This window comes from Malaya genurostris, chromosome 2, assembly GCF_030247185.1.
Source record: "Malaya genurostris strain Urasoe2022 chromosome 2, Malgen_1.1, whole genome shotgun sequence".
NCBI classification, from domain to species: Eukaryota; Metazoa; Arthropoda; class Insecta; order Diptera; family Culicidae; genus Malaya; species Malaya genurostris.
In genome coordinates, this window is record NC_080571.1 from 74939483 (window position 1) to 74967470 (window position 27988).

A 27988-nucleotide genomic window follows, 5' to 3' on the forward strand; every position below is an offset into this window, starting at 1 on the left:
ATGAGGATGGCCAAGCTTTTTACGGATGTTTACTATACTGTGCACTCGTTCGCTATACTCTGTAATATTCTATGCCTCGTGAAGTTGATATCAATGTTCGTCCTCGAGCTCTCTGCAACAACGCTTTTCTTTGACTTCTTTTGCGCCAGAATAAACTGTGTCGTTAGAATCTGCACATACGATGAAAAAAAATGTACAAAAGGCGAACCGAGAATTAGGTGCAATCTTCAGTAACATGGTTGTTATTATTTCAGGGCCCCTCCCGAAACGAAATCCTGGGTACGGGCCAGACTAGAACCAAAAAAATACTGAAGACAGCATGGTGCTATCTGTGGACAGAAGCGAGATAATCGTTCATTGTCCCAATTAGTAGAAATGATATATAAACTGGGACATATAATTCACGTCCTCAGTGAGCGGTGTTGTACGAGACTTCACTGTAATTTACTCGGTTTTCTGAGTTTCCAAATTTGGAATTCAAATTGATTATATATTCGAGTAGAGTGGAATCAAATAGGCAACCCCATCCCCCCGGTGAACGACCAAAAGGTTAAAGCCGGGGTGAAATAAATGATATTAATAATAATAATAATAAATAGGCAACCCAATTTGATGTAGGGGAGACCGTGGATAATCGGACAAGTAAAATATCTTACAAATCAGCAACTATTTCGATCCATGTATTGACTTAATAAACGCGCTTTCAAGTTACAGGCATACGTCAGTTAGCTGCATCACGCTGAGTTAATTCAGTTTGGTATCAATCGTGTTCATGCCGAAACGTGTACTTTTTAAAGGAATTTTTGTTTTTAATTTTTAAATTAATATGTGCGTTCTGTGCACATCATATTGAATCCAGTGATTATTGACTGTTTTAGGTTATGTTGAATATGAATTGTCTGTACCCTTTGGTCCCTCACGAAATCGTACAATTTCATTGATTGCTTTGCTACATGCTATTTACACATTCACTTTTTGAAAAAAAAAATATATGAAAAAAGATTTTCGTTCTTCAAAAGGACATTTTTGGGAGGCAAAAGTTATTATGTGGCTAAAGCTCCTCCCGATTACACTGTGGAATATATTCTCATTCAAACTACAATTTAGGTGACGTTATTATTTGCCTCTCCTACCCATCCAACAAAATTTGTCTTGTCATGCGTGACATAATTTATGTATGACACCTAAGGCAACAGTCAAACTGAGCGCGACAAGCTGAACCGAGTTGATGGCTGACATTATCATGCGAAAAACACAGACTCAATTGCCTCTGCTTTCGTCGTCAACTTTCTAAATTAGCACCACACAGTTTAATAAATTAAAACCTTAATTAGACAATGAAATTCGTCAAGATTATTTCTATTATTCTTATCGCAAGCTATCTCCAAACATTCATGAACACCGCTACATGGCAAACACTTGCGTAAATATACTTGGGAATCGCAAAACACGTGATATTTTCCTACTCGAATAGCGCAAAAAAAAACACACACACAGTGCATTCTTGTCTGTACCTTTCTGGTCAAGGACACCAAAACAACCGAATATATCAATATTTCTGTGCTGCACGAGCTCAAGTGAGCTCCGTATCTATAGACTCGAAATCAATCGCTCTCCAGAACACTAGGCACTCCTCTTGGGAGGCCTTGAATCGCGCTTATCAATGATGCAAGTTGCTTTCAGTGTTCTTCTTAGCAATCCGAAGAGTTAGAAGTTGGAAGACTATTCTGGAGAGGGTTTGTCAGTAGGCCTTGACTATCCAGACAATGACCAATTAACGTAATTGAGGTGAACAGTGTGACTGAACGTCAACATGCGTGTGTGACATACTACCAAAAGATAGTTGCTTTTGTATAGTCGATCCAATTGAAAAAAATGGAGATTATCAATATTCTTGTTTCCTTCTAACGTCATCGAAAAGAGTTGAGATACTAAACGTTTCATTATAGGTACTACGTTATTATCAGTTGTTTATTAATTATTGAAACATATAAAAGAATCCGAATACTAGTTTCAATTCATAACTTAGACCAAATCTAGTTTTACTGCAGGATTTAAGTGATTTACTGGACAGAGAGACTAAATCAAACAAAAATGACACCCCTACCGAACGCACAAAACCAGACTCACGACCGGCAAAAGTGTTTTCGGCGCATTACGCTGTATTTCCAACTGGCGCAATAATCAGTTCAGTTCTGCCATTGAGCAGCGGAGGAATCGAACTGCTTGTTTTGACAGTGCGTCATTCACGGCAGCTCTTCACGTGAGAGTCTTATCGTTTCGAAGCATGACAACGGACGTGAGCGTCGATCCAAATCGAAGTTGGATCAATGTGGACTATTTTACGCAAGTTCTCGAGAAGTATTTCGGCATCGACGTTGTAGTGATAAGTTATTACGTGGAAGATGGATCGCCCAAAGGTCAAAACTTCATGAGCTCGATAATACGTGCCACTGTAACGTACTGCCGTTGCGATGATGAATGGTGCACGATTTCGTTGATATTGAAAACCGGGTTGCCCAATCCGGAATTAGCCAGAAATGTTCAGTACGTACTAGCGATAGAGAAGGATATCTACGGACCAGTCATGCGAGGAATCCGAGACCTTCTAACCAGTTTTGGAGATTACAGCAGATTTGCGCCGAAGATGTTTTACGAAGACATTAATGCACTGGTCCTGGAAGATTTGGCGGTCAAAGGTTATACACAACCGGACCGAAAGACAAGGCTAGATATGAGACACTGCAAGCTGTTGATACGAAAGATAGCCAAATTTCATGCTGCGACAGCTGTCTTGGGTCGTAAGGTTAGTAAGACAAACTGTCTGCCTAAATTAATAAATTGTGATTAATAGATGATTTATTGCAGAACCGGCAACTCTTCCAACTACACATGACTAGTGGATTTTTGGACCAAACAAATGCAATCCGCTTGTTCTACTTGAACTGCATATCGGAGTGTATTTCGTTGACTGAAACTGTTCCCGAGCTTAGTGATTATCGTGATTTTCTCTGTAATTTTTCTAAAACCATGATCGAACGCGAATGCGATACCTTCTCTCGCGAAGAGAATGGATTCAACGTTCTGAACCACGGAGATCTTTGGCAGAACAATGCTTTGTGGCAGTACGACAAGGAAGGGAACTTGCAGGATGTTCTACTGGTCGGTTGACACAATTTCGAATGTAAGACCGATTCCAATATCATCCATTGTCTTATAGCTCGACTATCAGGAATGCTTTTTTGGATCACCGGGCATTGATCTGAATCAGTTTCTCTACTCGTCAGCCAACAATGACGTGCAACTGAACGGATTTGACGATCTCATTGAGATTTACGTCAGTGAACTTCAATCGACCTTGAAAATGCTTGAATACGACTCAGACATACCAACGTTTGATACAATTCTTAACGAGATGAGAAAAAAGCGTGACCATGGTAAGAAGAAGGAAAAAGTACTTCAACATTGTACTATCAATTAGCATCACAATAGCAATATTACTGGGGAAAACCCTAAACTAACACATTCTTCTCTTCACAGCTGTAGTCGTGACAACTTGTATGGTGCCGGCGCTAATCATCGAGGTACCGGAGCTAGCCACACCTGAAAATATGCTTGAAGATAGTGATCAGGCCAGAAGGGCACGACGCGAGGTTTTCTCCAATCCAAGATTTATAGAAATTTTGAAAATTTTGCTACCCCGGTTGGCTGGTGATTGGTGAACTTCCCCGAATGCGATTAGCGTTTGAGCCATTGTCAGTCACTATGTGTTACTAAATGGATACTCTGGTAGTCAAACACCTCTGATTTGTATGTGTCGATTGGGATAACGTTTATTGTGTACTAATGATTAGCATTTGACAAAATATTGAACGTGATAAATCCCAACGTTATACTATTTTGACAATAAACAGCGTATGTTTCGAATATGATTAAGAGAACATAAATGAAATAATAAAGACTGCATACAATATTAACACACAAAACATGTTGATCAATATCATATTTGTTCAAACTTTCAAAGAATAAAGTGCTGCTAGGGTTATCGACAATGTGGGTATTGCGAAGCACATTCATGCGAAACAGGCCTGTTTTAGTACTTGCAAAATGGAACGAAAATACCTCGTAATTGCCGATTTTATTGTAGGAGAAAGAGGTTTAGGAAAACTATCGCGGAAAGTCCTCTTTTCAACACTGTGTAAGTATGGAATAAGTGATACTATAGTAAAATGGATTCCATCATATTTGACCCGTCGATGTCATCATATCAAATATGTGATGTACCAAGAAAGTGTACCAGAATCTTTATTATTTCTTTTATACATAATCGATATAAAAGAAATCTTGAAGCACTATGATATTAATAATTTAGTAACAAAGGAGCCGATATAAGAGCGAATTGAGCAACTGGAAGTTTTAGATGAGCCCTCTATAATATAACTAGTTTTATTAATTCGAACAGTTCTACTGTCAAATTTAAAACTGGTATACGATGCCATTCTATTTTTTCTTTATTTGAAACACCAATAAAACGCTACTAGGGCTGCCAGCTTCTTTTGTTAGAATTTTCGGATTAAAATTTTAAAACTGACATAAATTTTGCACCTAGAACTAGAACATTCCTGAACATGCCCTAACATTATAAGTTTTGTGTAATTCAATAGGTTCTTCTCAGAGAAGAGGCGTTCTCATGACTTTCCAGCGTATCAAGCGGTAAGGGAGGAGACAATGGTTCCCTATTCATGCCCTCGTTCATTGCTTGGCGTCGCTGTTATTGATGGAAGCATAGTCGTGGATTCAAAGTATGCTTTATCATTATTATATCATTATTTTTGCACCGGCTTTCGCTGACCGCCCGTAAGTTTCCGTGGTTGATCAGAAGCCGGTTGAAATTGCATATTGGATAATATTCATGATACTTGGGTGTAATATATCATGCTCAACGTGTCACCTAAACTGACTTACAGCATGAAATGACGTAGATAGCCACGCCCATGCAGGTCACTGTGGGAACGGAAGGAATGTTAGTTCAACACTTGTTGCAACTATTTACCGAGAAATGCTTATCATCACCACACGTATCACAGAAAAGGAGTGGTGTTTGTGGAACGAAGAAATGATCAGGATTTATCTTGGTAGATAATACGATCTAATTGTTTGAAACCCCACACGCGATGGTCGTAACCTGAACGCTCATGTGTTAAGTTCCAATTCTCAGGACGTTAGTCAATCGATTTGAAACCAACCGAGCCTCCGCCCCAACTTATATAGCTACTCTCATCCTCTCAGCTTCAAAACAAATTTTGAGCTTGTCTTGTTCTGATCGGCTACCTCGTACCTGACATCACACTTAACCCAGATACTCCAACTATTTAAACTTAAAAATGTCTAAGACAACCAAAACGTATGAACCAAAAAGAATTCAAACATGGCCATTCGAAGGATCCGAAACCTACTAAAACTATATCAATCGTGAACCTCCTGGAAAGATTCCTACACACCTAAAAAAACCCTGTGATTTTACATCTTATTAGATGCACATAAATGGAGCGTCGCAGTTCACGCAAATTTACGTCGAAGAACACTTAATATTGTGTCTAAGACTCCATGACATGAAATTCATTGAAATAAAAAAAAGTTACTAATAGCAATCGCCGCGACTTGAACCGAGAATCATTGAATCGCAAGTACGTCTGTTATCGACTGAACCACAGAAGCATGCATCTGCTTGGCTGGTAAATGGTGCATTTAAATTCATACAGTCGCACCTGCTAGCAGAACGCAAGTTACAGTCGAAACCAGTAAAATTCAAGCTCACAAATAAAGTCTTCCGTCATTTGACAAATTAGGTCTTTAGGAATTACATCGTATGAGGGATTAAGTCACCTGTAAAATTCAAATTTTTTGGAGTGTAGTTGGTCACACAAACACTTAACAAAGCATAAAAATAACTAAATATGTACTATTCTAGACGGCTTAGAATATACATTAGAAAACTAAATCATACTTTAATTTAAGTTAGTAAAAGAAGCGCATAATAAATGAGAATGAACCATGAGAAACGCGTATGAATTGAGTTCACCACAATCTATAGTGTTGAAAAATGATATCTAGCATGGAGATAGATTTTTTCCAGATTAGATTATTCTTAAAACTCGATAGAAAAGATAAGAAAATCTTGTCTCGAAAAGTAAATAATAAATAAAAACACTTTGTTGAACCAAATGATTGTTTAGTAAAAAAGCTCTGATAACTGAAAGTAAGTAAGAGAAACTCCTGCAATTAGGGCCTTTTGCGACATGGAAGCTAGACCCCAGTGGATTTACTCTTGGCTATTTTTTTTGCAGCCGGATTCCACACGGCCTCTAGGCTGGTCCTGTCCAGAGGAAGATAATAGGTACTATCAATCTCCTATTGAATCCCAGCCCCGATTGTTTTTGGCCCGGCTTTAACCCAAACAAGTGTACCCTTCTTAAAGAATTTGTCCTGGACGAAAACGGGCGACAACTTATTGGCCCTCATCAGATAATAAACATTTAGAGATTCTAGGTTTCAAACTAAAGACTGTCCCAGAAAGTATGGACGCAACCAAAAACCGCTGCCATTTCGCAATGGTTCAAAATCTGTAAATTTTTATGGCTGCGTCTTGTTTTTTACACTCTTCTCTAACCACTTCTGCAACTGTTTATTCGTTTTCATTAGTTTGTTTCGAAATGCGTGGACTTTCAGCAGAACAACGTCGAAAAATTGTGTACAAATGGTGCACAGAACGCGAACTGTCATTGAGAACGATAGCAAAAATGGAAGGAGTAAGTGAAAAAGCCGTGCGAGTTTGGTGAGGATAACACCTTTGAGGATAAACAGAAAACGGGTCGAAAAAAAGGTCCTGCTAACCCTTAGTTGGATAAACGTATACTGAAGGCGTTCGAGTAAAAGAAGGAGGTTTCAGTTCGGGATGTGACCAAAAAAGTGGGCACTTCGAAGTCAAATGTTCTTCGTGCTAAAGAACGTTTGAATCTTCGAACCTACACGGAACCCCTCGCGATCGTGAAACAACCAAAATATTCGTTGTTTTTCTGAATTTGATTGGTTGAAATTTGGTACAACTAATCGATTGTTGTTTTTTTTCTAAACTGTCATTTTTGTTTTTCGATCAACAGAAACGATGGTTGAAATAACAAAATTTTTGGTTGAAAAAAAGATGCTGTCAGTTACTCAAGACACACACCTTCCAATTTCAATAAAGATTTTAGTTACAACATCCGACCTTGTTTTTTATTGTTATGTGAGTTATGTGTTATGTGAGTTGAAAAACAAATCGGTTTTAGTTGTTTTAGCTATTACGATTAGTCATTTCAACTTAAGCAAAGCTATTGATTTTGAATGACAATAAAATCGCCCTTATTCTGATATACGTTCTGATTTTTTAAACGAAAATTCGATATATTGGCCCTGATTACCGTTCTCACTTCCACTTTCACATTCACTTCACTTACATGTCACTTCACTTGATTTTACCTCTTTACCATTATCACGCATAGTGAAGTGATCACTGTGGTGGAAAAAAACTATTTTTTTTTCAACAAAATGTTGGTGGCGTGATGTTCAAAATGACATCAAGTTCATCCAAGTAATTACTTTTATCTCTGAAGCGACTTGCGTAATAAGGACCTACATTCACTTCACTTGCTTTCTACCGTGAAGTGATACCCATAATAAGGGTCACAGTCACTTCACTTGGTTTTCACCGTGTAGTGACACCGGTAATAAGGGCCTCTTTCTTTTTGACGACTAAGTCAATATTTCTTTTTTCTTTTTATGTGATATTCACCTAACCAGAGACCATTTTTGTAGAAACAGAAAATGAAAATTATAGAATGATAGTACTCAAGAGAGAGCAAGGATGTGAATATATAGAACGGAAAAGGAGAGACGTGACAGAGCGTCATTTAAGCAAGCAGAAATCTTTTAGTAATTTAACTTTTTTACCAGAGACTTGGGCTAAGATAGAAAGGACTCACTTTTCTTAGCGATGGCTTCAACGATTTTTACAAAAAAAGAGAGGTCTTATGATTCCATACATAAATCCAGAATTTCATCCGGATCAGACTTTTGGTTCCGGAATTACAAGGTGATGAGTGTCCAAAATATCAAACCGTCTTATAAAACGTACCGGTTCGTACATGCGGTGGAACGGAAGATGAAAACACAACACCGCCTCTACGAACGAAGCACACAGTGTTCGGTGTTCGATTTCGTACACGCGTTAAAGGAAACGAAAACCAACACCAAAGCTGGATTTTTAAAACATAAACGAGTACATCGGCACCGAGCACACATGAGCACGTTTTGAAGAAAACATAATCACGGTACAGGCATGAATGTCTGTTACCGGTGTGTGATTTTTGTTGAACACCGTGCTGAAGTAGAGACGAATCATAGCCACTTTACGGGATGTGCGCCCGAAAGAAACGAAGAGTTTCAATGGATTCAAGTTTTAAAAGATGTATGCTTCGAAGATGCATGCTTCGCCTTTTTAAGAAATATTTTACAGCCATTAGTACACTAATATCGTACTGGTGATGTAGCAATGTCAATGAAAACTGTAAACAATATTTACATGTAATCACCAAATTGAATAAAATCCATTCACAAAGCAGGTTTTATGTAAATAGTTCTAAAATATTACCCTTTTCAGCTTGAATTTAATATACAAAAGTAACATAAGTGCAGGATTTCGCTTGATTCGTTTGTTTTCGAATAACTGGTTTAATCTAAATAGAGCATGAGAGGTAAGTCAAACAACTATAATTAAAGCAAAGGTCTTTTTAGCCTATAACCAAACAAACTTGCCATGACTGAGCCGGTCGAACTTAAATGTCAAATAAATGTCTTATTAACCTATTGAAGCTTACTTTATTCAAAATGTGTAATATAAAACTTGCATCGATTTCCTGTGAAATTTTAATGAGAAAAGCACCATTAAACAAGTTTGTTTTTCAAACAGTATGTAATGAGAATACTTATTAGGCCAATAGGTCAGCGCTTTAAACTTTAGCGAGCAAAGAGGAGAAATCTAACACAATGTATGAAAATTCACACAATCAATAAACTAATGAAAGTGATGACCAGTACTCGGAAGTGAGAAGGCAGTGTGCCATTTTTATTCGTATTCACTTCAATCCGGTTATGTCCCAGATGTCACCCTCCAGCTTTTTAGTTTTACGCGATTCGATTAACAGGAATTGAAGAAAGTTAATAACGGTACAGTGATACATTAATCTTAGAAAAAACATTTTATTTATCTCAATAAAAATCAAATGTTAACGATTAGGATCGATCCCTGGTGGTGTGATGATCTTATGTAAGATGCTATGTTCGCTTTTCGTAGAAAATTTGTATAATCAATGCCACAGCCACTAAGTCAAGAAACAAACCAAAAAAATAGTTTTCGCGGGTGTTTAATTAAAATCTTTATCAGTTGAATTTATATTTCTGTCACCAAGTTATGACAATATCTGCCTGGAACCAATATGTAACTGCCTAGATATCATTCATCGGAACACTCTCGATAGTGATTCGGATCCCACACCTTTATTTATTTCAATTCTAAGGTTTTGTTATCATCGTACTTGACTTAATTCAATAGGTAATTCATCAATCATTTAAACTTGAACAGCTAGCACTCGAAGTGAGCATTTTCGTTGGACCACATTGATCCAATTTTGGCACTAGTCTTCTTTACTGCTTATACCTATCAACATGGGACAAAGTGTCACAGATAATGAAGCACCTCCGGCCTGGTTACACAACGACTTCCTACTGGAAGTGATCCGAAAAGCTCAAAATGACCCTTCTCTTTGGCTTTGCCATGGATGTAAACTCCGTCCAGAGGCGAATCTCAGTAGTGAGCGGTCCAGTGTTTTGTTCCGGACAACGGTTCATTATCGCTCCAAACGGTTCCACAACGAACAGGCTATCAATCTAATTACGAAAATAATACCTAGCGAAAATGGATCGAACGAGCATTCGATTTTGGACACCGAGGTGCGGATGTACAGCGAAGTCTTACCGGCAATGATGAAAACGCTGGGGGATGTTGGAGAAAGCATTGATTTTCCCAGGTTTGGAGGCATTTGTTTCATACGTTTCGTAGAAAAGATTAATACTAGTACTTTATTATCACCGACAGATTGATCCATGCGAGCCCCAAACCCAATACAATCCTTATTCTAGAAAATGTTCATCCCATGGGTTGGTTATCGTTTAAAAAGTACAGAAGCACGTACGAAGATGTTTCCGCAACAATTCAGACCATCGCCAAGTTTCATGCATTATCATATTACTTGAACGAAACGGTGAGTACAAATAGCAATTTATTTATAACTACTGCTTTGCACTTTCCAAACCAATATGGGCCCCAATAAACCTAATAATTTCGACCAACCAACCTTTCAAATACCAATTCACAAATTTCAGTCAATTGATCTCTCAACCTTTAAATCAACGATGACGAAAGAAACGGAGAACAAAGACCAAATTACCGATAGTTTCACAAGCTTCGCGAATCATGTAGGAACCTGGACCGACTGTGAACAATTGGCCTCGAAATTACAGACCCTCAAAACAACGGTGCAGGAAAAGCGGAATCTGTTGCATAAACCAAATTCCAAATCACATGGCTACAACGTTCTGAATCATGGTGCAATCCATCCAAAAAATCTTTTTTACAAAGTCAACTCCACCGGTCTAGTCACGAAGACGATGCTAATTGATTTTCAACGATGCCACTGGGGATCGCCGGCCATCGATTTGCTATGTTTACTTGATTTGGTCGTCAAGCATGACGTTAAACTGACCAAGCGGAATGAAATCATCTACCAGTACTATCAACACTTTGTGAACACACTAAACAAGATTGGGTTCTTAGGCACCGTTCCGAGTTTGGTGGATTTGCACATAGAGCTGCTGAGAAAAGGATTATTCGGTCAGTTGATTATTGAAAAAAACTAACTTTCGAAGTGCATTGATTTCATCTACTTTTTTCAGAAATTATCCATGATGTAGAGCAACTGAGGGATCCTGATATAAACATTGATCAACACCATTCGATTATACGAACCAATATGGTTCCTTTGTTGTATAAAGGTGTACTGAACTAATAAATGAGATGTTAAATGATAATTCGTATTTAGTGCCGATCAATATCGGAAGTTTGTTGATCTTTTGTTTTTGGTGTAGATTCCTTTCGGCAATTCAATTACTACTATATTTGAGTTCATAACTACATCACATGCACATTAAATTTCCAAAATCAAAAAAATATTTTTGATGCCAAAAGTCTTACAATTGCATGAAACGTCGAGATTTAGTGTCATCTTAAAAAAAAAAATTTTTTCGAAAAATCGACACTAAATTTCGACGTTTCATGCAATTCTAAGACGTTTGACATAAAAAAATGTTTTATTGATTTCGGAAATCTCATGTACTCTATAGTAATTTTTCAAGATCGAAAATTTTCAAACCTTAACCGCCGGGTAGCACCCCTTATGTCCGATTTAGCTCAAATTTTGCATTGAACAATAGCACTTTACGAAATTAGAGCTGATCTTAAAATATTGGCACCCTTATATACATTAGAGGGGTAAAAAACAACGTGTTTTGTCAGTTACGTCACTTATACAATCATATCTTCGGAACCAAAAGTCACAGTCGTTTAATCTTCGAACTTGATCAATGGCCCGATAGTAGCTTTTAAACGAGCATAGGTTTGTTAAAATCGGTTCAGTCATCTCTGAGAAAATTGAGCGCTTATAAATATCTTCGAAAAGTGCACACACACAGAGACATTTTCCGATCTCGTCGAAGTGAGTCGAATAGTATATAACTCTATGGGTCTCCGAGGTCCATAGAGTTCAAAAGTAGATTTTTCCAGCAATTCTAATACCTTTCTATAGAGAAAGGTAAAACATGTTTGTATTCCACATAATGGTGTGCTAATGACTTTCTCTTGTTATTGACTCCGTGTCAATAAATAATTTTTTGGATTTTTATTAAGATAACAAATAAGGAGTTTATTCTTTATACAGAATTATTTAGATTGATTCGGATAGTTCACACAAGCATGATTCAGCGCAATAATACATTTGAACTTCATCATTAGTCACTTTCTGAAATAATTGGGCGGTTACGTCACTTGTACAATTATATCTCCGGAACCAGAAAAGAAATAATTTGATCTTCGTACTCAATTCACAAACCAATATTAACAGATCGGCTGGAAAGTTCGTATCGTTTCTATGAGAGGGCGCCACTAGAATTAAATCCATACCATTTTCAGTTAGTACCAACCTTCGAAAGATACGTGTATAAATTTGACAGCTGTCTGATTATTAGTTTGTGAGATATTGCAGTTTGAGTTTTGTTATTGTGAAAAAAATGGAAAAAAAGGAATTTCGTGTGTTGATGAAACACTACTTTTTGAAGAAAAAAAATTCCGCCGATACCAAAAAATGGCTTGATGAATGTTATCCAAACTCTCCACCGGGCGAAGCAACAATTCGTAAGTGGTTTGCAAAATTTCGTACTGGTCATATGAGCACCGAAGACGATGAACGCAGTGGACGTCCAAAAGAGGCTGTTACCGATGAAAACGTGAAAAAAAATCCACAAAATGATTTTCAATGACCGTAAAGTGAAGTTGATCGAGATAGCTGACACCCTAAAGATATCAAAGGAACGTGTTGGACATATTATTCACGAATATTGGGATATGAGAAAGCTTTGTGCAAAATGGGTGCCGCGTGAGCTCACAATCGATCAAAAACAACAACGAATTGATGATTCTGAGCAGAGTTTGGAGCTGTTATATCGAAATAAAACCGATTTTTTTCGTCGATATATAACAATGGACGAAACATGGCTCCATCACTTCACTCCGGAGTCCAATCGACAGTCAGCTGAGTGGACTGCACGCGATGAACCGAACCCAAAGCGTGGAAATACTCATCAATCTGCCGGTAAGGTTATGGGGTCTGTATTTTGGGATTCGCATGGTATAATTTTCATCGACTACCTTGAAAAGGGAAAAACCATCAATAGTGACTATTATATAGCGTTATTAGAGCATTTGAAGGACGAAATTTCAAAAAACGGCCTCATTTGAAGAAGAAAAAAGTTTTGTTTCATCAAGACAATGTACCGTGTCACAAGTCGATGAAAACCATACTGAAATTGAACGAATCTTCGAATTGCTCCCTCATCCACCGTATTCTCCAGACTTGGCCCCCAGTGACTTTTTCTTGTTCTCAGACCTCAAGAGAATGCTCCCTGGTAAAAAATTTAGAAGCAATGAAGAGGTAATCGCTGAAACTGAGGCCTATTTTGAGGCAAAGGACAAATCGTACTACAAAAATGGTATCGAAAAGTTGGAAGATCGCTATAACCGCTGTATCGCCTCTAATGGCAATTATGTTGAATAATAAAAACGAATTTTGGCAAAAAAATGTGTGTTTCTATTAAACGATACGAACTTTTCAGCCGAACTGTTAGTCTCGAAGGAATCTTAAATTATTGAAATCGGATCATGAGTTCAAGAATTTTGTCGTTTACGTTACTTATATCATTATACTTGCGGAACCCTTAATGACAGCCATTTAAGTTTCAAACATGTTCAATGAACCAATATAAGCTTTCTAACGAGCCTGAGCTTGTTGAAATCTTTTCAGCCATCTCTGAGAAAATTAAACGGTAATAAAAATCGAAACATTTGGCGTTTACGCCACTTATACAGAGTGTCTCACGAAAAATTTCCAAATCCTATACCTCTTAAAAAAATCACCCTTCATTACCTTCCTATAGAGAATAGCAAAAAGTGACATATTTCGGATACGCCACTTTTACGATCATATCTCCGAAATCGGAAAACCGGAAATTCAAATTCGTTCAAGAAATTAGTTCTAGAATTATGGAACTGAACTCATTTTCAAAATCCGGGTTCTGAATTTATTTCTAGAGCTGAATTCTGGATTCGAATTCCTAACTTTAATAGCTTTCATTATTTTTATTCTAAAACTGAATTCAAAAATCAAATTCTGGTTCAGAAGACAGTTCTAAAATTCCGGTTCGGAGTTCAGATTCAACATTTAGTTCTAGGATCTAAAATTCATATCCTGAATTTTGTTTATGAATTCTGAAGTTGAAATCCTGTATCAACATTCTGTAACACACGGGCTGAAAGGTCCCGGGCCTAACACATAGATGGCGCTAGTTTCATTGCAGTCACCTTTTTAAACTAATACTAATTTTCAAAAGACAGCTGTTCATTATTTTCGATTAATTAATTTGCGAGTTATTGTGCTAAGAGTGACGCTACTTTTGTTATTTTCAGATGGATCAGAAACAATTCGTGTTTTAATTTAACACTGCCTCCTGATAGGAAAAAATACAATTCAAGCGAGGCAATGGCTTGAAAAGTGTTATGGAGACTCCGCTCCATAAGTAACAACAATAAAACGTCGGATTGCTGACTTCAAACGTGGTCATAGAGCAGGGTTTGTATTGTGAATCCTCAAACGAACGAAGCAACAAAAACATCTGCTGTGAACACTTTGCTTGACATAGCTGAATGAGAGACCTATATTAGAGAGAAAGTGGATGCGTGAGAGTATATGCTACTGAGCAGACCAATTCCCCTTGCCAGGTAAATTGTCTGTGCCCTCAGTCTCAGTTAACACATGGACTAAGCAATCCATGTTCCAATGTAATGAAATGAAGGGTTCGGAAAGAAGACCTTGCTTCACGACGTGCTACAAGACGCGAAGCAAAGTCATATAGGCAATGTTTACGGTTTATTTCTAAAGTGTAGGTTTACAAAAATCATTTTTAACATAATGTTCGCATTCCAAGACCAAATTTGATCACATTTCAAACATACTTTAAACATTTTATAGAAAAATTTTGCATTTGAGCCCATTTTCAAAACAATCAATTTATTTCTTGGCAGTTTACACTGTGTATATATCCTAGAAACACTAAAAGCAATGTTCTTCAAATTAATGTTCATCGGAACTAAAAGTTATGAATCTAGTTTCCTCATAGGCATCTACAATATGAGAACCATTCATCAAATGCTAACCTCATGAATCATAGGTCTCAGTAAGCAGGCATATTCATGAACCAATGAACGAACGAAGCAGCTCTCCTTGCTTGGGTTGCGCTGTGAATTCTACCTGACATACGAATGTGTGTGAATAGCACAGATGGTGAAACCCTTTTGTTCATATTCGTTGCTTCAATTTGCAAGCCCTGTCATAGAGACACAGATGATGCAGAACGTTGTGAACGTCCAAATGAGGCTGTAACACCAAACATGGCGGTAATGATCGAGAAGTGAAGTTGCGTGAGTTAGCTGACATCGTAAAGATATCAAAAGAACGTATTAGCTTTATGTTGCATGAGCATTTGACTATGAACAAGCACTATTCACTGGGGTGAGAACGTTTGATGGTTCTGAGCAGTGTTTGGCCATGTTTAAACGTAACACACCGGAATCTTTGCGTCGATATGTGACAATGGATGAAACATAGATTCATTACTTCACTCCGGAATCCAAACGATCATCATCTGATTGGACAGCAACTGGTGAACCTCGTCCAAAGCAACCGAGAGCACAACAATCGGCTGAAAAAGTTATGTCCTCAGTGTTTTGGGATGTGCGTGACATAATATTTATCGACTATCTTGAGAAAGGAAATACTACTAACAGTGAATATTATATAGCGTTATTGAAGCGCTTGAAGGCTGAAATTGCAAAGAAACGACCGCATATGGCAAAGAAAAATTTTTTGTTTCATCAAAACAACGCACCGTGACACAAGTCAATCAAAACAATGGCAAAACTGCATGAATTGAATTTCGATGGATGCTCCCACATCCACCGTATTTGTCAGATTTGGCTCCCAATGACTACTGACTGTTCGCAGACCTGAACAATATGCTAGCCGGTATGAAATTTCGCACGAATGAAGAGGTTATCGCTGAAACTGAGGCCTATTTTGAGACTAAAGATTAATCGTTTTACGAAAGTGGTATTGGAATGTTAGAGTGGCGCTGGGATGATTGCGTTGCTCTTGATGGAGGTAACGTTGATGAATAAAGTTAATTTAGTTCTGTTCAAAACACAAGAAGAAACAATCGATTTTCGACCATAGTTCACTTTTTATACTCGTATAGTTGAACAGCGGGACTGCTTTATTTCGGACAACCTCAAAACCGTCGTTGTCGTTTTCCTGTTTCCAAAATTATTCGAACTTTCTTCGGAACATTCAGGCGGGATTTACCAACGTCAAAGTCCAAATCGGGGATCTGCTTGGTGAGCTTTAATGTACGTCGACTGTTTTACGATCCACTTGTGAGACTGGCCGGGATTTTTCGCGACCGCACAAAAAATTTTTCTTTGAAGCATTTCTTTCTTAGAAACATACGCAAACTGTACAATTTGAACTAGATTTCCTATACATTTAATCAATTTTGAAGTATTTGATACGTTACACAGAAAAGAAGGTGCTGCATTTTTTCGAGCACTATCTTTATGATTTTATGCAAAATTGCAGAATCTGGATCCGACTTCCGCATCCGGAATAATAGGATGATGAATGTTTAAAATTTCAAACCATCACATATTTCGGCTATGCAAAACAAATTATAAATTGGACTCAAATCTTTCCAATTTGTAGGCTATGTTAGTTGTTAGCCTGAACTGACCTTGGCCACATCGGTCCTCGGATTCCAGTTCCGAAAGTACCAAAACAGTGGTCCAAAAATAAAAAATAAATCAATTTTTTTCTCTTTTCTCATAAACGTCTTAACCATTTTTCACAAACTGAGATTGGCTTGAAAGGTCATACGGTTTCATAGGATGCTATTGAATTTTATTCGCATGCGAATTGTGTTTAGAATATCAAATCGGTAGAAATGCAGAAAAAATTCTTTAAACTAAATATGGCTTTAGGTTCATTCGGTGTGTTTTAATTATACTATGCTGATTGGTACTCGTACAACTACACTTTAAAAGAACCTAATTAAATGTCTAAATATAACAATGTTTCGTTACTTGAACATTTCATTGCGTAGACACGTTCCATGTCCAACCATACCGTTGAGATTTTCGCCGTGTCATTCACAAAGAGCAGTTGACAGGTATCTCATTGGTGAATATGTATGAAAGATAACAAACCCACACAAATAACGGCAATGAAGCAATGATAGCATCACCAATTTCTAACAATGTTATAGAAATTAATTGTGTTTCCTCAAATAAATTTTCTAATCCCCAATATCATAAAATGTTTTTCGAAATTATTTCAAGTTGAAGGTCGAAGTTTTGAACTCGACACTCTATAAGACCAAGAGTCGCTGCGTATATTTCGCACACTACCGAGACTCCAATCTTCCACCAATATTAGAAAATGTTTGCTTTTTTGTTTACCTGTTTTTACTCTGGCCAGTTTTTACGTTCGCATCTGTGGTGTTTCGCTAAGCAACATGCTAAGGCGAATGTTCGCTACAACGAGTGATGTTAATTTCACAACATTGTGTATGTTGATGCCGACCCTTTCAGTTGGAATCATTATCAACTGAGTGGAAGATAAAACGGTCGGCCTGGCCGGGCTTATCACTAGAATTGTTTGGTATATTTAAGTTGATGACTCTGAACACTCGTGGATACATTGATCATTGGAACATTGACCGCGGTCTGTTGCACGACGTCCCCCAATCGCAATCTGTTGGCCATGGAAACAAACAATATTATAGAAAAGTATTCTTATATCACTAGAGAATACTTGGAGGATGTTCTACGCAAGGAGCAATGCGAAAGTGCTATTAACGTCAAAGATTTTAGTGTAGTGATGGCGTTAGCAAAAGGAGAAAACTATTCCAGTGATATATTACGAGTTAAAGTCAACTATGTTACTGGGAGCAACAATCACAGGTAGGTGAATAATAGAAGTTCATAAGAAAATAATGTTCAGTTTGTAATGAAAACATGCCGAAGATATTACCTCTGTAAAATGTATTGGTGTTGACTGTTGAGATATGCAGAGTTTTTTTTTATTCAATAATATAATTTTTAAGGCACACTGCTTAAGTTCTAAGGTGCCAAGGGCTTTTTCTATTTTTATTAACTACTAACTTAAAACTAGGACAGTAAAAATGAATAATGTTGTATTGGGGTCGCAGTGTTCGACTTTGGCAGATCCAGCCTTCAGCTGGCGATCGGCGCCGGCCGGTGGATGGAATATGTCATGAGTCTTCCAGATGACGTTGGCCGCATCGTTCGGTCCGTGTGGGTTCGCGGGAGATTTGAAGAGTTGTTTATTGGAGACCCTCAAACTCAGGCTTTTCCTTCATAACTTTTTTCAATGATTTTTTCAAGGTTTGTAAATGTTCTACAATTATTATTATCAAAACTCGTCAACTAAATATTTTGTGGATAATATAATTACAAAATACTGCATATTCAAGTATCTATAGCTCGAAAATGTGAAGCCAATTTTAACAACGTTTGAAAGTATGATCAAAACTCTATTAGCAAAATTAGTAGTGACAACTTAAATACACTTAAATTTATATGTAATTACACTTTCAAAAAAATATTCCCTAAAGGTTGTTTGTTTTATTTTAGCTGCGCTGATCTGTTTTAGATCTACGAGTAAAACATGTCAAACGCAATGCTGAATTTCAGTTCTATTTTTCGAGGACAAATTTGGAACGGATTTAAAACTGATCGACAAATTCGTTTCAAATTAATGAAAACGTAAAGCACGAATGGAATTATGTTGAATTGTTTGTGTGTTTGTTTCTGATTTGAAATATCACAGTCAATTGACACAAAACCAAAACTTTTACAGATTTTAAACCAGCCTGTCATTTTACAACAGATATCCATTACAATGTTATGAATAGCCTAACATTCCTCGATATTTATGCACCCTAAGAGCCAATTCAGCAGCTGCAAGATTCATATGGGTGGTCTATAATGTAAATGAAACTGAAACAAACGTATCCCCAGCAATCCGTTTTAGTTTTATTTTGTCGACCAGTTCTACTGTCAAATTTAAAACTGGTATACATTGCCGTTCTTTTTTTTCTATATTTGAAACACAGATAAAACGCTGCTAGGGTTGCCAGTTTATTTTGTTATAATTTCTAGATTTAAATTTTAAAACTGACATAAATTATGCATCTAGAACTAGAACACTCCTGAATATGCCCTAACATACAGGATACATACAGCACCTAAAATCCAATATTGATCGAAGCAAGCGGGAAAATAGGAGCAACTAGAAATTACAGAAACAAATAATAATAATGTCTTCAGGAGAATTTCTGTTTGGGATAGTTCACTTTTTTGAATCTAATAATATTTGTCATTAATCCACCTAGAAGTGATTACTGGCAAACTATTCGAGGAAATTTAAGTTTTCTGTACATTACATCGACATGATTGATACCGTCGAAGAAGGGTCATTTTAAATGACACCTAGTCAGATTGAAACATACGAACTAGCCAAGACTTCCAGTGTACAATTAGTTGCTGTTCTATTCATCCTCTCAGCAAGAAAGTGGAAGAGAATTCCGAAAAGAATAACGAATCGGCACTACTTCTGAAAATAGTGCTTCGAAAGTTAGAGCTACTGGAGATGAAAAAAAAACATCACCGCGCAGAAAGATTTGCATTCTGCAAAAAAAGCTATAACACATGGGCTGATAAGTCCCGGGCTTAACAAAGAGAACACGACTTTTTTGGTCCAAAATTAACTTTATTCATCAACGTAATCTCCATCAAGAGCAACGCAATCATTCCAGCGCCGCTCTAATATTTCAATTCCACTTTTGTAGAACGATTTATCTTTTGCCTCAAAATAGGTCTCAGTTTCAGCTATATCCTCTTCTTTCGTGCGAAATTTCCTACCGGCGAGCATTTTTTCCAGGTTTGCGAACAGCCAGTAATCACTGGGAGCCAAATCTGACAAATACGGTGGATGTGGGAGCAATTCGAAATTCAATTCATGCAGTTTTGCCATTGTTTTGATTGACTTGTGACACGGTGCGTGGTCTTGATGAATCAAAAATTTTTGTTCCTTCCAATATGCGGTCGTTTCTCTGCAATTTCAGCCTTTAAACTCTCTAATAATGCTATATAATATTCACTGTTAATGGTATTTTCTTTCTCAAAGCAAAGTCCTGGCATTACATTCCTTTTGTACAATTTAGCCTTTCTGTTTCAACAGACTTCGTAGCCGATTCTTATCACACAGAATCATTGCATGGCTTACTAGCCTACGATCCTACTGACACTATGAATCCTTCCAGGTCGGGGCTCTAACATATGACAACTGGCTTGTAGGACCATCGCCATATGCATTGAACCGAAAACCTGGGTTTTCTTTCTCAAGAGAGTCGACACGCACACCCTAAAATACCGAGGCCATAACCTTTTCAGACGATTTTTGTGCTTTTGGGACGCTTTGGATGAGGTTCACCAGTTGCTGTCCACTCAGATGACGATCGTTTTGATTCCAGAGTGAAGTGATGAATCCATATTTCATCCATTATCACATATCGACGCAAAAATTCCGGTGTGTTACGTTTAAACATGGCCAAACACTGCTCATAATCATTAACACATTCTAGTTTTTGGTCAACAGTGAGCAAACACGGCACCCACTTTGAAGAGAGTTTTCTCATAGTCAAATGCTCATGCAATATAAAACCAACACGTTCTTTTGATATCTGATATCATTTTTCGATCATTCAAAACGATTTTGTGGATTTTTTATGTTTTCTGGAGTCCACTGCGTCCTGCATCATCGATGTCTCTACGATCACATCACATCAAGAAGCAGTGTAAAATTAAAACACAAAATTATTTTTGATTCATTGTTTTGAAAATAACAAAAGTAGCGTCACTCTTAGCACAATAACTCACAAATTAACGAATTGAATATCATGAAATTTTAACAACTGTGTTTTAAAGGTTAGTATTAACTGAAAAAGGGTAACTGCAATAAAACTAGCGCCATCTATGTGTTAGGCACAGGACTTTACAGCATGTGTTAAAGCCGGATAGAGCTGCAGCAATTGACACTGCAGCATGTAGATGGATTAAATAAGAGTGAATCCAATCAAAATGATTTTGTTGGATTTTGGTTAGAATTTTCCAAGGATGGCTTTTATCGTATCAAAGAACGTTCACTGGCAACTCTTCAACGATTGAATCAGTGCCACCAAAGAGAGACGGATATCATCGCAACAACGAAAACCCGGCATGGCTCATTTAACATAGAATCGACACCAGTGCGAGAGCGAATTTCTCTCGATGACATTTCTGAGATTCAAAGGTTAGCACGCTGCTGTGGGGATCCTCTCTGAAACAACAAACGGTCGCTTATTCTCGTTTCGCGATCCGATTCTATACAGGCAGTTGATAATTGAGATAAAATCATTTTGCTATTGCCGCTTATTCTAACTATGTGCATATAACCTTTGTATAAGTTATGTCTATGAAAATGTCTGTGAATGCTCCACACAAGGGTTTTGAAATATTGCAACCTAGTATGAGAATCATCAAGTTGAATTATCGATTCGATTTTCAGCGATGATTGTCAACTTGCGATCCTCTCTTGGGAAATTCCACACAGCAACGATCATTATCAGACTGTAATTTTTTTTAAGGGCGTGAAATACTCAGAGTATGAAGTGGAGCGATGAAATGTAGCAAAATTCTCTCACGGTTCATGCATTGAGAGACTCGAGTTCTTGTAGCATCTTCTCCCGTGTTGAAAATGTTGTATACAATATAGATAGCAATATAGCAGCTTCTGTCAAATTTTCGGCAATCACCAACACTGGAATTTTCTTTTCAATAAATATGAACATAAAAATTTTTATTGTTACTATGTTCACACCTGCAGAAAATAACATGTTTTAACGATAGCAATATAAAGTTAAAACCGCACTATTCACACTAAGATTATGTTATACGCATGACATATTCGCCCTTATTCTGAATAACGTCGTATCGTTTTTTCCCTCGTATTTCATTTGTATTCCCCATAACGCTAGCAAAATCAAAGGTAGCTATGATTCGATCGAACCACATTCGATCGAAAAATCAATACGTCGTTATTCAGAATAAGGACGATTACTTGGTATTGAGTTTGTTTATAAAAGGTAGGAAAGTATTTTGACAACATCCGAAAAATAAGAAATAAGCCAGGTACTTCTCCTAGCTATGAAGGATATTATCGTTTAACGCTTATTGCCAACGTTTCGAATATTTTGGAGCAGCAAACGATCAAAAAAGTCATCTTTTAATTCAAAAATAAAAGTGGTTGTACCAGTCTGCGTTGCCAGGTCGTTTTTACAAAAATCTGTATTCGGCGCAAAAATCTATCTGTACCATATCGGTATCAGAGCCTCTTCTACATAAGTAGTAGAAAATGTCACCAAGAGGTGAGCAAAAAAAAGGTCCCACGACAACCTTTTCTCATGTATATTCAGGCTAAAAACCAAAATCGGTACTTATCTGTATGATTCGTGAGTCGGTATTTCGGGAGTACATATCTGTGGCCTTTATTACCGGTGTCACTACACGGTGAAAACCAAGTGAAGTGAATGTAGGTCCTTATTACGGAAGTCGCTTCAGAGACAAAACTAATTACTTGAATGTATTTGATGTCATTATGAACATCACGCCACCGGTATAGACGGTATAGACGGCAAAAATCTGTAAAATCGAGAAATCGGTATACCTGGCAACATTCTTCTTCTTCTTCTTCACTTCTGGTGGTGTCACCTCACTTGAGATGACGCCGATTGATGGCACAGCGATTTAGCTATATTGCCAGTTAGTTTTCGTTTATAGTCCAATGGACTTTCTTTTCACTGGACTACAAGTGAAACCCTCGCTATGTGACAACGTGGAGTCAGCGAAGTACGGATGAAAATCCTTTCTTTCTCGCGAAATACTCGAATTTTCACCGCACTAACACGATACGACGTGAACGGAAGTGACCTGGCAACGTTGGTACCAGTTTCCAGTTTTGTTTTATTATGATTACAGGGTCCGGCACTCGAAGTGTAACCAATTAAAAAGGCCATAAATTCAGTTTGGAAAATTACTTTTACTTAATTCAAAGTACAAAATGTGTAAAAATAATACAAAATTCAGAATCAATTCACTTTTGCTCGATATGACCACCTTTTGCCTTGACTATGGCCTTGAGACGGTCAAAAAACGAATCGCAAGTTGCCGAATGTGACTCGGAGCTATTTTGGCCCACTCGCGGACAATAACTTTTTTCAGCGCCTCGAGACTGGTGTATCTTTTAGTTGGGACTTTGCTCTCCAAAATGGCCCAAAGAGAATAATCCATTGGATTCGCATCTGGTGAATTCGAGAGCCATTGTGTGGACGTGATGAAGTTCGGAACGTTGTTTTTCAGCCATTCTTGGTTCACTCGAGCTTTGTGAGACGGTGCCGAGTCCTGCTGAAACGTCCATGGTCTGCCACCGAAATGTTTGTCTGCCCACGGCTTCAAAGCAACCTCCTGAATACTTTCCCGATAATATGTCGCATTTACCTTGATGCCAGGCTCGATGAAAACGATTGGAGAGCGCCCATCTGCGGTTACAGCGGCCCAAATCATTATCTGTTGCGGGTGCTGCCTCCTGGTGGCCAATCGATGACTCAAATTCTCGTATGAACGGTCGGTCAAGTAAACCCTATCGTTTTGAGAGTTTACGAATTGCTCAATTGGAAAAATTTGCACGTCAGAAAATACAATGTTCGAAAATTGACCGCTTTCGGCCAAACGAAGCAACTCCTTCGCTCTCTCAAGTCAAGATTTTTTTTTTCGCGTTCACTTTTGGCAAAATGCTTTCTTGCGCTTGTAAACAATACAACTCCGAACTGTCATTTAGCAAATTTCTAGAGAGCTGATGCCCGTGCGTCAGCTGCGCGAGCGGTCTAAAGTTGGTTACACTTCGAGTGCCGGACCCTGTACATGGCTACTTTGATGGAAAACTGCTGTTGTTGAACAGCTTGTCAATTGACATAGTCGTAAAGTGACGGAAAATGCTAGCAGGGTTGTGCTTTACTGACAATTATATCATGTTATTTCGGGAAAACATGTTTTAATGTGAGGTTTCTGAATATGAAATAACGCAAAAGTAAAACATGTTATTTCGCTCAAAACATGAAATCAGAGTTAAAACTTGTTTTAACTCATAGTGTGAACATAGCATAACCTAAATAAATTATACTGTTTTGTTACTACTATCACTTTGGCTCTGGCTACTCTTTCTCACTGGAAAATTTTCGCGTCACGTGTCGCGTCCACTCTGATTTCATCCTAACGTATACTTAAAGTATGACAGTTCGCTTTCATGTTTCGTTTGGTAAAGGAAAATTTTAAATTCGAAATAACTCCGAAATCATTTTCACGAGTAGCATTTGTCGAACTGCAATATCAAACGAACATTAGCTGTATTTAAATCTCCTTGAAAGATTGTAACAAAAATAGTACTCGCGTATTTGCTGATGCACGTTACGTCGCAGATCCGGGCATCTGGATAGTTTAAATTTGAATCCGTTTAGTCGCCATAGGTAAACTATTTGATAAGCGTATCTCGTGGTCTTTCCATAACAGTCCGGTAAATATCCTTCCATTTAGACGAAAAAAAAATTCCCTGGTGTTATCCCAATGCATTCTAAAACAAGATCTGTTTCGTTGAGCTCTTGATCAGCCCCTATTTTACATGTGTGATGTCCCAAGAATTTTTTCTCACTTTCTCCGGGAGGACACACTTACCTTTTTTGGTGGCGAAATAGATAGTACCTAGAATCAGAGGGAAAACCAAGGCTCTTGTAGTATGAAAAGTGGCACAAATACAAGAAAATCAAGTTGTTTAAGTTGTTAAAGTTTACATGATCGGGAAATGAATTCCGTGCGGCCGTGCAGCAACAATGAGCGATATACCTTCGAAGCCTAACGCGATCCTATATGAGCAGCAGCGGTTTATGGGTTTACAAACATCCTCCGAGAATCTTCTTATTTCGCTTTGATTAATATCAACGTCCCTCGTGCTCGCTACCGGAACGGCAACACAACGGATTTTGGAGCACAAGCTCCAAAAGGGGGTAAATCCGCTGGGCCTCACTTGAGCTCTCACCTCCAAAACATTGGTTACCTTTCTCCTGGTGCGTGTGGCGCAGCGATAGCGTGGACTCGACGGCCACAAGCACGGAGGTCGCCGATTCGGTTTCATGTGGGCTACCTAAAAACCTTTATCGACTTCGATATCTTTACTTTCCGGACAAGTACGGATCCTCCGTAAGAATTGATTCACTGGTTCCCTGCTCAATGTCGTAAAAGGCCACTGAAACGATACCTCCAAGTCAAGGTGTATTTCCGTGACGATTACCGAATGACGCAGGAGCCTAAAAAAGGCAGTCGTAAACGGAAAATTTGTGGGTTTAAATAAATTGTCTATTTTTCGGCATATTTCCCGTTGACCCGTCTTCGTCGATCGATGATTTCATATTGTTATGAATTCCAGTGGAGCTAAAGCCATCGATAGTAAATTCATTTATATTTATCCTAAATAATCTTTCTTATCTCTTTTGAACACTGATGATTATGTGTCGTTTAGTTTTACAAAGCAAAAAGCTTTCGGTAAGACTGGTTGAGATGGCAACGCGATTCACTCAAGTATCTAATGCGGAATGATGTAACTATTGCATCTTTATCGTACGAGACAGGACCTCATAAAATGGATTGTGCGATTGGAATTTCACCCTCCGTTGAAAATTCGGATGCCGGAAATTGTCAGTCATCAACTATCTCGGACGATTTGGTTAGAACTGGTACCACGAATGAAAGATCCAGCTTTATCGCAATGTCAACTAGTTGGATAAAGAACAGGATTCGTTCTAGGACTGCATCCAAACAAAAATGTTAAAATGATGTTTCCTAGCATCATTGCAGGATTCTGATCAGAGCTCTGACTGGACATTGCAAACTCAATTATCACATGGCTACTATTCAGCGTGCTGAGTATTATTTATGTGATTTGTGTAAGTGTGTTTGCGTGCTTCATAGCATCTGATATTTAACTGTCCCGCATTGACGAAACTACGTATCCGAGGTTTTGATTATCCATGCATGGTTAAATCTGTGCATGGTGAGCTAAAATTGAAGGATATTCTATCGTTTCTCACCCAATATGATAAGGAGCAATAGTCAGAGGAATTTATACGTTCTAACTGTAGTGAATGAATCCCTTCTGTTTCTACCCTAAAAGGTTTTAGCAGATTGTTTGGCTTCCCTTGTGGGTAATTCGGCCACTTCTGTTCATACATTATTCAAATCGTTCTGCATTCTTCCAGGAAAGCAGAATGGTGTCGTTTTTTTAAAATCTCTATGCTGACATTTTTGTCGCGCAATAAAAACTGGTTGTAAGAAATTTTTACAAAACACTAAACGTAGAATGCCATCTATCGGAAGAAATCAGAAATTATTTTGAAGTCGTAAATATTGAATTTCTAAACAATCAGTTTTTATCTTAATATTAACGTACCTATTTTACAGAACTCAAACATATATCATCAAGTCTCAAGTGATCACCGAAGGAATGGCCGATATACTCGAGGAGTACGACGTTTTTCATCGAGAGATTGCAGTATATAATAATGTTATGCCTAAGGTCGAACAAATCCTAGCTGAGATAGGCTATACGAATAAACTGGCTCCTATGTAAGTGTTAAACATTCACATATTCATACATAGAATACATTTTTTTTTGTTCCAGTGCACACATGATTGGAAAGACGAATCCAAAACATTTCATTTTCGAAGATTTAACCCAATACGGTTTTCGATCCGCCGACCGGAAGCAAGGACTCAATTACCATCAATTGGAAATGGTATTGGAAAAAGTAGCGAAATTTCATGCTGCAACGGCAGTACTTTACAGCAGGGTAAGTAGAATAAACTTTCGATAATCAACTAATATTTCAAGGCATTTCCGACTTATAGGACGAACAGACCATGAAAGATCATCACTATCGTAATATCAACGAAGATGTGCAGCATTTTTACTCACTTTTTCAAAACAGTATGGTGAGTTGTGCGGAACAGGCACAAAACTGGGCATCTACTCCCAAATGTATTACCGAGAAGGTGTTCAATCTCGAAAAAACTGTCATTTCAAAGGGTTGTCAGGTGTATACCCGCGATGATTCCACGTTCAACGTTCTTAACCACGGAGATCTGTGGGTCAATAATATAATGTACAAATTCGATGGAAGGGGTAATCCCATCGACTGCATCCTGGTTGATTATGCCGTCGGATTCTTCGGTTCGCCCGCTATCGATCTTAGCTATCTGTTGTTCACTTCTTCGTCCGATGATGTGACAACTGATCAGTTCGACCTACTGCTACAACACTACCATTCGGAACTTGTAGATTGTTTAACGAAACTTGGCTACAGCAAGAAAATGCCCACCTTAATCGACATTCAGGTAGAAATGCTGCGGAAAGGATTCGCAGGAATCATGTTCGTAACATTCTTGATACCGCTTCGATTGAATGAGGATACGGCAAATGCGGACTTGGGTAATTTACTAGGGTCTTCTGAAGAGGCGATTCAGTTCCGACGGAATATGTTCAGCCATCCGAAGTACAAAGGAAGAATGGAATATCTGTTGAAATATTTTGACCGGAAAGGTTACCTTGATTGAAGTGTAATAAACATTTTAGAAATGACTTCTAACAATTTTCTTTTAATCTCATTGAGACTCCTGATATTATTTTACTTCTGCAGTTTTCCGATTCTTAGCATAGAGATCCATTACATGGGTAGTACTGAATACGATCCTATGGAGATAAAAGAATTGATTTCGAAAAACATAGACTTGTTT

The 27988-nt window shown here is 37.9% G+C and overlaps 1 protein-coding gene across 1 annotated transcript; it reads left to right on the forward strand.

Annotated features, from left to right (window-relative positions):
• The first annotated feature begins 2102 nt into the window (after nt 1-2102).
• On the forward strand, nt 2103-27843 carry LOC131428663 (uncharacterized). Its single transcript, XM_058592707.1, has 11 exons — nt 2103-2806; nt 2869-3162; nt 3221-3437; nt 3541-3718; nt 10008-10124; nt 10193-10358; nt 10480-10987; nt 17713-17992; nt 26657-26821; nt 26877-27045; nt 27104-27843. Exons 1-11 carry the CDS (start codon nt 2288-2290, stop codon nt 27806-27808), a joined length of 3318 nt encoding a protein of 1105 aa, XP_058448690.1. The 5' UTR covers nt 2103-2287; the 3' UTR covers nt 27809-27843.
• Nucleotides 27844-27988: the final 145 nt, after the last annotated feature.

Excerpts from the sequence above, each read along its gene's own strand:
- LOC131428663 (XM_058592707.1), top strand. The coding sequence starts at position 2,288 with ATGACAACGGACGTGAGCGTCGATCCAAATCGAAGTTGGATCAATGTG. Across the intron at positions 17,993-26,656 it reads ACTGGGAGCAACAATCACAG|AACTCAAACATATATCATCA; the intron begins GTAGGTGAATAA and ends CCTATTTTACAG. Across the intron at positions 26,822-26,876 it reads ACGAATAAACTGGCTCCTAT|TGCACACATGATTGGAAAGA; the intron begins GTAAGTGTTAAA and ends TTTTTGTTCCAG.